The 9,691-nt window shown below is 49.6% G+C and overlaps 1 protein-coding gene across 3 annotated transcripts in view; it reads right to left on the reverse strand.

Annotated features, from left to right (window-relative positions):
• The window catches only part of EBF2 (EBF transcription factor 2), a 136,225-nt gene extending 127,191 nt beyond the window's left edge, over positions 1-9,034 (reverse strand). For 2 of the 3 annotated variants that reach the window (XM_069877594.1, XM_069877591.1), the window contains exons 1-6: positions 8,948-9,034; positions 6,649-7,130; positions 4,422-4,578; positions 2,830-2,893; positions 2,499-2,554; positions 2,050-2,123 (exon numbers count right to left, since the gene is read on the reverse strand). In XM_069877594.1, the coding sequence (XP_069733695.1) occupies positions 2,050-2,123; positions 2,499-2,554; positions 2,830-2,893; positions 4,422-4,578; positions 6,649-6,779 (482 nt within the window). In that variant the 5' untranslated portion in view covers positions 6,780-7,130; positions 8,948-9,034. Of the gene's footprint in view, positions 1-2,049; positions 2,124-2,498; positions 2,555-2,829; positions 2,894-4,421; positions 4,579-6,648; positions 7,131-8,461; positions 8,569-8,947 lie in introns of those variants that run through there. The other variant, XM_069877593.1, reaches the window with a different exon arrangement.
• Positions 9,035-9,691: the final 657 nt, after the last annotated feature.

Raw genomic sequence — 9,691 nt, forward strand, 5'->3', positions numbered from 1 at the left:
AGCAGAAAGACAGACAGACCCTTCTGTTTAAACGCAAGAGGCATCAGTTTGGACAGCACAGTGGGTACAGGGCATTAAATTTTCATACGCCGTTCCTAATGCAAACTAAACTAGGGGCTTTAAAAATTGATGCCGCCACTTAAGCAGCACACAATGAGGAGGATTGGATTATTGTACTTAAAAGAAATAAAATAAAATGTCAAGCTTAACTAGAGTTGGATCCGCTCCCTTGGCGTGACTCGAAGCGATGCGTGTAGCGCCTCTTCAGCACCCTGCGCGGAGCCACTTCAGGGCAAGGCGACATTTAAAATCAAACGTCTCGATTAGGTTACAGAGCCCGTTTGATTCCATTCACTAATCTGTGTTTTACATGGGAAGGATGTCCCCGAGTTGTAATTCGGCCTCGGTTAATCTATCAAGCGGGAGAGTTCAGTATCATCGGAATAGTGGTTAAACACCTCCTTAAATCACACACGGAGCATGTTTAGAGGCATCATCGGGGGCAGGTATAGAAAAGCTCAATGGATACTATAAAGGCGTGGAGAGGAGGCAGGGAAAAAGTCAAATTAATTTGATTTTAAAGTATAGTTGGAGGGGAAGGTGCTGGTATTTTAACTTCTAAACCAGAACCACGCTCTACACAAGAGGAGAACGATGAAGCACACCAGGTGCTGTCCTCTTCTCACAAACCACGACCCAGCTGCACAGCAATTAAAAGATTTTTCTTCTCTCCTGTTTCCCCCAGTTACGGTGAAGCCTTTCGACAACGCAGGTAGCACGGATATTTCATGCCTAGAAGCACGGGAACTTTCGCTGCTACGTCTACGGGTCCAAAAACCCACTCTACACGTCCTCATACCCGGCACACGCTGGGTTTGCACGCACGGATGAGGATCCAAAGCGACAAAGCTCGTGGGCTTAATTATAGAGCAAAGCGCTACCGATAAACACAAGATGTTTGATTGAATATTACAATTAAAAAGTAACGCAATAGTTGACATAGTTGCTCCACCCCGGGATTGAGACTTTCCCTTGACAAGACGACTGTCCAAAGAAGCTGCTTTTCCTACTAAATTAACTTCAAAGCCTGCTTTAAGGTAATAATCGAGGAGCAAACTACATTTACAGCAGCAACACTCAGTCCAACAGCTTAAACACCCCCCCCTCCATTAATACAATAAATCACAAACTGGATTTAATAAAGGCTGAGACTGGTTTTGCCTCTCGCTTTATGAAAGAACATTCTCCGCACAATTTAGCACGTTTTGATATAAGAGCATTGACTGTTTGCATCGTTATATGGCCTGAAAAATATTTAATTACACAAAAACAGGGAAAGTAATAAGTTACCATGGAAGCACGATGTACATCCGTACGGTCCATGTAACTTCAGACTCGTACAGATGTTAGTAAAAACATCCTCAACTCATTTTATCCTCTTATTTAGAACTTTTCATGCTAAAAATAGTGGCTCTTGTAATTCAAATGTGGAAATCTAAATATAGCTTAGATGGTATAGACAAGGATTTGTGGTTTAAGAGGTTTCTTTTTTGGTTGGGGTAGAACTAAGCAAAATTAAAGAACGTTAATGGTGATTTAATTAAAGAAGAAAATGACATGAAAAAAATGCCTCTTAGTTTGCAGGTAAAATCTGCTCATTCTCCAAAGGCGAACAGGAATTTTATAAGAAATAAGGAGAGGAAAAGTCTCGATTTAAACAACACTCGCAAAGACCGGCTCTAAACAAAAATAGCACAGCTCCAAGTGCGGAGCTGGGGCTGCAGCGAGAAAACAACACAAACCACACCAAAAGAAACCTTAATCTCTGTATTGAACCCAAATCTCTGTATTGAACCCAAATCTCTGTCCTGAACCCAAATCAAATATTATCCACACGTAAAAAGAAAGTCTTCCTACACAAAGAATCTCTCCGACTCAACACAAAACAAACAAACCGGCCCCTTTCTGCTCATAAATTCATCGGAAAAGGGCATTTCAGCATCTCTGGGAAGAAACTTAAACTGCGCCGCGTGGATCCAATCCTCTTACCTGCACATGACCTCGTGGGTGAGCAAAACTCGGCACATTTCGGGGTTCTTGTTCTGTCCTTCGTAAGTTATGGGCTACAAAAACGAAGAGAAGGGGTGAGCACCAGAGGGTTAATGATTTGTCATAATATTCAGCTCCTCGGTGAAGGGTTTTGGCCATCGCTCGCAAATAAACGCCTTGGCCCAAAGGCTTTATGAGCAGGGAAAGCAGCTGATACATAAATAGTGATATCAAGGGGATAAAAAAACTACGATCCATCCAGGAAAAAATATAATAAAAGAGGGGCTTCAGAGCATTACTTTTTAATTGCCCTCAAAAATAAGGTCTGTGATATAGATGAACAAGAGAGAAAAATGAAGTAGGGAATAAAATCCGTGCAGGGTGATGTTAAGAAGAAAAGGAAGGATGAGGTGGGACGGGATAGAACGGCAGAAACGAGCTGCCCTCACCTGCTTAGTGACTGAATCGATGAGTCTAACGTACAGATCCTGTTCGGTCCTGACACCTACAGCGAGAGCGAAGAGGAATAAATAACCCTCTTTCCTCCATCTCCCTCCAAACATCAGCACGAAACCATTTAGTTCCGCCTAGTGCCTTATCAAACCCCCCTCAGAAAAACGCGTTGAGTTTGGTTTCCCGAGTCCATCCAGACCAGGGGAAGGTGGGAGCCCAGCGGGGACGTTGTGCGAGGGAATCGCCGTGTGGTTTGGAGCTCGGAGCATCTCCAACCCTCTCCAACCCACTCTCCAACCTCCAGAAGGTGACTGGAAGGAGACTCACCGTTGCTATAAAGGAGCTGGAGTTTGTAATGGGTGCCGTTATTCGTCTTTTCATTCCCTTGCTCCTGAAAAAGAGCATTAAAAGAGATCCAGATCCTCTCCCGAACTCACGCTTGGCGCGTCGAAAACGCAGAAGCTGATGGTCACGACGGAAGCGCCACCAAAGCCCATTAACATTCCGAGAGGTGAATCCGCTGATTGGGGTGTATTAACCTTCCGAATGACCCAGGACAAACTACAAAACCCTGCTGACATCTCCTCCTGGAGGAGTTCAAGAACTTCTTTCCCTCTCTTAGTTGCGATTATGCGCTGAACTTTTTCAAGGCAACACACTGAGATGAATTTGTGAGCTTCGAGTCAGTTAATATAAAGCAGATTGATAGGGGAACGCTCAGTGGGTTTTGGTTTTAATGCCTTCATAGTGTTATTTGGAGTCATTATTGATATTTATTTCCTGGACGCCGCGTTACGAGGATGTTTCTGGCATGGCTTTTACTGTAATTTCCTAGATAATTATTTACAAGCATCCTTCGTAATTAAAACAGTCTTGCCCACGACTGAGAAAACGATTGTAAAAACAACGCGAAGCGGTCAAACCAGGGATTTAAAATGCAAAAGGACTTTTCAAGTCCTGCCACTGACTTTGGAGTATTAAGAAACACACATCATCAGGCTCAACGGATAATATGATAGATCCCACTTCTGTGAAAGCGCAAATAAAACCTGACGGATCCGGTAGGTACCATAAAAATAATAATAATAAAGCACATTTTTGCCCCCTGAAATTTTTTCTTCTGTTTTTAGTGCGTGTATGAAATTCCCATTGTATTCCTGACACAGAAGAGGCTTGAAAGGCTTTTTTTTTTTTTTTAATTACACCCAACACCCAGAGAGCAAAAGCCTGAACCCTTGGCTGTATTTTGTGAGGGACAACAGGTACTGAGAGTTTAGCAGCAAAACACGGAGGGGGAGACAAAAAGACCCACTCTGGGGGGGTGGAAAGACCCAGCCGGGGGGGGAGAACTCAATCTGGGGGGGGGAAACTCAATCTGGGGGGGGGGGGAAACTCAATCTGGGGGGGGGGGGAAACTCAATCTGGGGGGGGGGGAACTCAATCTGGGGGGGGGGGAAACTCAATCTGGGGGGGGAAAAGCTCAATCTGGGGGGGGAAAAGCTCAATCTGGGGGGGGGAAGCTCAATCTGGGGGGGGAAAAGCTCAATCTGGGGGGGGGAAGCTCAATCTGGGGGGGGGAAGCTCAATCTGGGGGGGGAAAAACTCAGTTTGGGGGGGAAAACTCAATCTTGGGGGGGAAAGACTCAATCTTGGGGGGGGAAAGACTCAATCTTGGGGGGGAAAGACTCAATCTTGGGGGGGGAAAGACTCAATCTTGGGGGGGAAGACTCAGTTTGGGGGGGAAGACTCAATCTTGGGGGGGAAGACTCAATATTGGGGGGGGAAAGACTCAATCTTGGGGGGGGAAGACTCAGTTTGGGGGGGGAAGACTCAGTTTGGGGGGGGAAGACTCAATCTGGGGGGAGGAAAACTCAATCTGGGGGGGGAAAGAGGAAGGAGAGAGAGATAAGGAGCCTTACTTTATCGTTTTCTACAAAGTCCACAAAAGCTGTCCTCTCTATTTCCACGGGCTGCCCCTGCCTGTCGTAGAGAGCCAGGACAAAGTGAAAGAAATTGGATTTCCTCAAGTTGGAAGGCGGCTGCTTTTCGAAGTGAGCCCTGGACAAAGCCACTCCGCTGCGGAGGAAACACACGGGATGGGGAGAAGAGAGAGACAAAGACGTTACCAAGGTTGTGCAGCAAAAAAAAAAAAAAATAATAATTTTTTAAAAATTAAAAAAAAATAAAAATTAAAAAAAAAATATATCAGCAAAGGCAAAGCTCTGGATCCAACAGGGGGTACCAGTAGCTCCATCCTCACCTCTCCCACCCTGGAGCTTCCAGAGGGATGCGGGAAAGGATGGAGCGATGGGAGAAAAAGCAAAGTCGGGTTTGGAGCTGTCCTTATCCTGCGTTTCTTTATAATTAATCTCGGAGAAGAGCAAGAATTGACAAACCCTGAATGCTAAGAGAGCTGTAGAGCTCAACGCAGCAAGTGTTTTCCTCCCTCCTCTCCCCGTTCGCTTTCTGGAACGAGCCCCGCAGGGTGGGAAAAGGGATGTTAACGCACTAAAAGTCTGGATGAGATCCTCACATCCCAAAAAAAACCTCGTTTTTCCTTGGAGGAGAAGCCAAGCGACCTCCAGCATCCCCTCCAAGCGGGCTGTCACCTCGATTTTAGGCAGAAAACAACGAATTTGGAGCCGAGCATCCGCTTTGCTCAGCGGCGAAGTTTGTCAGGGAAATTTTTAAGTCGCGGATCTCCCTGAGCTGCTGCCCGAATCCTCATTTTTCGGGTTGAAAGCGATAGAATTGGGACCCGAGTTAATTAGCCCTCACTGTTAACTTTGCCTTAAAAAAAAAAAAATTTTAAAAAAAAAATGAAGTGGCGTTTCCCACGCTTTTCCCCACTTGGAAAAATTGTGGATCCACAATATCCCAAAAAGCAGCCGCGGGTTTTAGGGGAATTGGCTGCAGGTCGCTCTCCCTAAAGCCGATTTTGACCTCCTGCGAGGGAAATAGGTGCAGGTGAGCTCCTCCGCTTTATTTTCGAGGTTAAATCTATTTAATCCCCTTCACAGAGAAGTTCGGAGCGAGACCAGCTGCGCCTTTCGGTCCCTAAAATTGCTTCGCTGCCTTGAGCAAAATGATTGGATTTTTTTTAAGAATTAGGGATGTTTCCTTGCATTTCCCGGGGCCAAATCGATGAGGTTGGAACCCATCCCACCTTCTAGCACCGAAGATGCTTTCGGGGCTCCCTCCCTGCCCGCAAGAACCGGGATTTATCGCTTTATTCCCCTCCTTTGATAAGAACCTTGATAAGGAGCCCGGTTTCCTTTTACTTTCCCTTTCCTCGTATTCCCCCTCTCAGCCTGGATTTATTAAACCCTCCATCGACCTTCATAAAAGCCTGAGAACTCCTCCCAGGGCTGGAAAAACCTTTCTCTGGGCTCAGCTCGAGGGTTGGAGAGAAGGATTTGCTCTTTTTCTCACCTCCCTGTCCCATCTGCCGCTCACTTCGCCTCTAAAATAAATAAAACCCAACTTATTCTCAGCACTAATTTCGCCTCCTCTAGCGCTGCTGGTGGATTTGGGGTTTTTTAGTTGATTTTGGTTATTTTGGGGGCTTTCGTTTTGTTTCAAGGAAGCTAAAAAGCAAGGAGAAAAAGTAAATGTTTGACTTTAAAGAGTTTTTTTCATGGGTTTAGCCCTTAGGGTAAAACCTGGGCTAACGGGGCTGGGCCGGCTGGGCTGGGAGGAGAAAAGAAAAAGGAGAAGGGGAGCTAAATAAGTGAAAATTAAGCAAAGAGCCCCCAGCTCGGGTGGGTTTCAGGGTAACCGAGCAGGTGCCGCACGGGAGGCTGCGTGGGAAATGCACCTTCCAATTAATTAACGGAGGGAAATGCGCCTTCCAGTTAATTCTAACTCGGTCCTAACTCCTCTTGGGCTGCGGGAAGGAGCTGTTTGCGTCTCTAGGAATGAGCAGTCCCCCTCCTTGGGCAGGGAAGGGGGGATCCCATCCCCTTCCCAAGCGGGATTTGCGGATTTGGGGATTTTTGGAGCGCTTCGCCCTTGAATTTTCCCCGGGAAGAAGGACAGAAAGGAAGAAAATAAATGTAATATCAACGCAAACAACAACAGGGGGTAAAGGAGGTTTGTTTAAAAATAGAAACAGGGGGAAAGAGGGGGAGAAAGAGTCACGGTTACCTTTGTGCTGCTACGTTTGCATCCACAACCCCAACGTTCCTGACCCAGGACCTGACGGAATCCATCTCAGAACCTAGAGATTTGTCTTTCAGAATGGGTCCTCTTCCTAAAGTATCTTGAATCCCAAACATTTAAAAAGTCTATTCCAGCTAGCAACAGTTTCCTTTGGGGCGGGGGGAGTAAGGGAGGAGAAAAGGAAAATAATAACAATAATAATAAAAAGAAAAAAAACCGCAGGCTTTGCAATTGAGACAATCCCAGGAAAACGAAGAAGTTCAGCTCGGGAAATAAGTTCTTCGGGGGGGTTTTAAGTGGTTTTAACGCCGTCAAATAAGGGAAGGGGGAAGTTTTTCTTCTGGAGGATAAAAGTTAGGGGGATGGAGCTTGGCTGGGTGTCCGCATCCTTCGCAGGGAGCCGCTTCCCGACCCCGGAGGCGCCGATCACCTGTTCCTGAGGCTCGAGGAGGAGGGTCGCCGCCTGCCTGGCGCGGGGGAAAGAAAAGAAAAAGAAGCGGGGGGGAGAGAAAAAAAAAAAAAATTAAAAAAAAAAATAGGGGGAGGACGAGCCGGCGCGGCGAGCGGGGAGCGGGGGAACCATCAATGGGGCGCGGGGCGCGGGCGCGGGAGGGCGCGCGCCGCGGGGGGGCGGGGCCTCGCGCCATATAAGGAGCGTCATTTGCATAGCGCGCGCGGATTGGCCGGGGGGGGGGCGGGCCCCGCGCGCCACGCGGAAACGAGGCCTCGGAGCCCCCCCCCACCCCCACCCCCGACACCAAACAGCGGGAGGGGCCCCGGGGGAGGGGGGAGAGAGAGAGACCCCAACCCCGCAGCGACCCGCATCGAGACCCGGGTGACCGGACCCCGGTCCAGCCCCGCACCGAGCCCCGCACTGAGCCCCGAGCGACCGCACCGGCTCAGCCCCGCACCGAGCCCTGAGCAGCTGGACCCGGCTCAGCCCCGCATCAAACCCCGCACCAAGCCCTGAGTAACTGGATCCGGCTCAGCCCCGCATCAAGCCCCGCACCGAGCCCCGAGCAACTGGACCCGGCTCAGCCCCGCACCGAGCCCCGCACCGTCCCTCACTGAGACCCGAGCAACCGGACCCCGCACCGAGCCCCGAGCAACCGGACCCAGCTCAGCCCCGCATCAAACCCCGCACCGAGCCCTGAGCAACTGGATCCGGCTCAGCCCCGCATCAAATCCCGCATCGAGCTCCGAGCAACTGGACCCGGCTCAGCCCCGCATCAAGCCCCGCACCGAGCCCCGAGCAACTGGACCCGGCTCAGCCCCGCACCGAGCCCCGCACCGAGCCCCGCACCGAGCCCCGAGCAGCTGGACCCGGCTCAGCCCCGCACCGAGCCCCGAGCAACCGGATCCTGCTCTGCCCCGCACCGTCCCGCACCGAGCCCCGAGCAACCAGACACCGGCTCAGCCCCGGAACCAACCCCGCACCGGTCCCTGGCTCATTCCCGCACCGAGCCCGCACCGAGCCCCGAGCAACAGGACATGGGCTCGTCCCCGCACCAACCCCGCATCGATCCCTAACGCAGCCCCGCACCGAGCCCCGAGCAACCGGATCCTGCTCTGCCCCGCACCGATCCCCGGCTCAGCCCCGCACCGAGCCCGCATCAACCAGACCCGGCTCAGCCCCGCACCGACCCCGCACCGAGCCTCAGCTCCGCATCCACTCTGCACTGAGCCCCGCAGCCCCGCATCAACCGGACCCTGAGCAACTGGACCCCGGTCCAGCCCCGCACCGAGCCCCGCATCCCCTAGACCCGGCTCAGCCCCGCACCGAGCCCCGAGCTCCGACCTTCAAACTTGGGAAAACATCCCACACGGGGCAAAAATTCCTGATTTTTGAGCCCAACCCGCTGCGCTTTGAGTTTTCGAGCCTATCCTGGGCAGGGAGAGGAGCTGCTGCTCCTTCTAACTTGGTGATTCTCCGACTTATTTCGCAATTTCTTAACGCGCTCAGCTTCGCTGCTGCTTTTTTTTAATTTTTTTTTATCTCCCGAGCCTTTTGTACCCCGAGCCGGGCAAAGCTTTGCCTCTGAAAATCTCTGAAACACCAACGCGAAACCAGATTTCAAGACAATGAATGCAAATCTGTGCCCCGAGACCATCTGCCAGATGAGGGAATCAGATGTTCGGGAGTTAAAGGGACAGCACGAGGCTTTCCTGGACTCATTATGTGCAGCTCCTCTCTTTAACCTGCTTTATTTCTTTTTTTTTTTTGTTAACTATTGCTATTTCAGCACAAACCCCAGCTCCTTCCAGCTGCATTTCAGTCACTTACCCTATGAAACGCCACATTCTCATGGATTTTCCCACACTTCCATCCACTAAAAATATAATAAATTAAAGTTTTCCCATCAAACTTTCATTAAATTCAGGCAGGAGCGAAGGCGAAGCCGCGACTCCCAGCGTTTCTGCCCTCCCAGAGTGGCAGGCGTGGTGTTCAATTAATTAATTCATCTCCCAAAATCTTTATTCGAGGGGATTTCTCCGTCCTCAGCCAAACTTAGATTTTTTGCCACGTTAGGAAGAGGTTTGGACGTGAAAGAAAAGCTGCAGCAGCTCGGTAGGAGCCAACCTTGCAAGAGAAGATCTCAGCATCTTAAAATAATAATAATAATAATAATAATAAATAAACAAAAAAAAAACCCGAAAAGGGTAAAATATGCAAGAAAGCAACAAAATAAAAATATTAGAAGGCGAGAATGTAGGTGTAGATCTACAGGCGGTGGTAATAGATGGTGATTTATGTGGGTTTTGAGCGTTTCACAATAAGCGTGGGTCCATTTCCTCGAGTCAAACCCCTTTTATTTTTGCACTAACATCACCTCTGGCAGCTCCACTCGGAGCGTTCCTGCGTTTATCCTTAAATTCGGAGCAGGGACGGAAGGAGAGGGGGTGGAATTCCCACCCGAGCTAACCTTGGCCGCTGCCTCCAGCAGGAAAAAGCGTTTCCTAAGCCCTAAAACCCCCTCGCTCCTAAAAAAAAAATCAAGCCTGGGAAGCGTTAAAGGGAACCCTCTGG

Source organism: Phaenicophaeus curvirostris, chromosome 27 (assembly GCF_032191515.1).
Source record: "Phaenicophaeus curvirostris isolate KB17595 chromosome 27, BPBGC_Pcur_1.0, whole genome shotgun sequence".
Classification (NCBI taxonomy): Eukaryota; Metazoa; Chordata; class Aves; order Cuculiformes; family Cuculidae; genus Phaenicophaeus; species Phaenicophaeus curvirostris.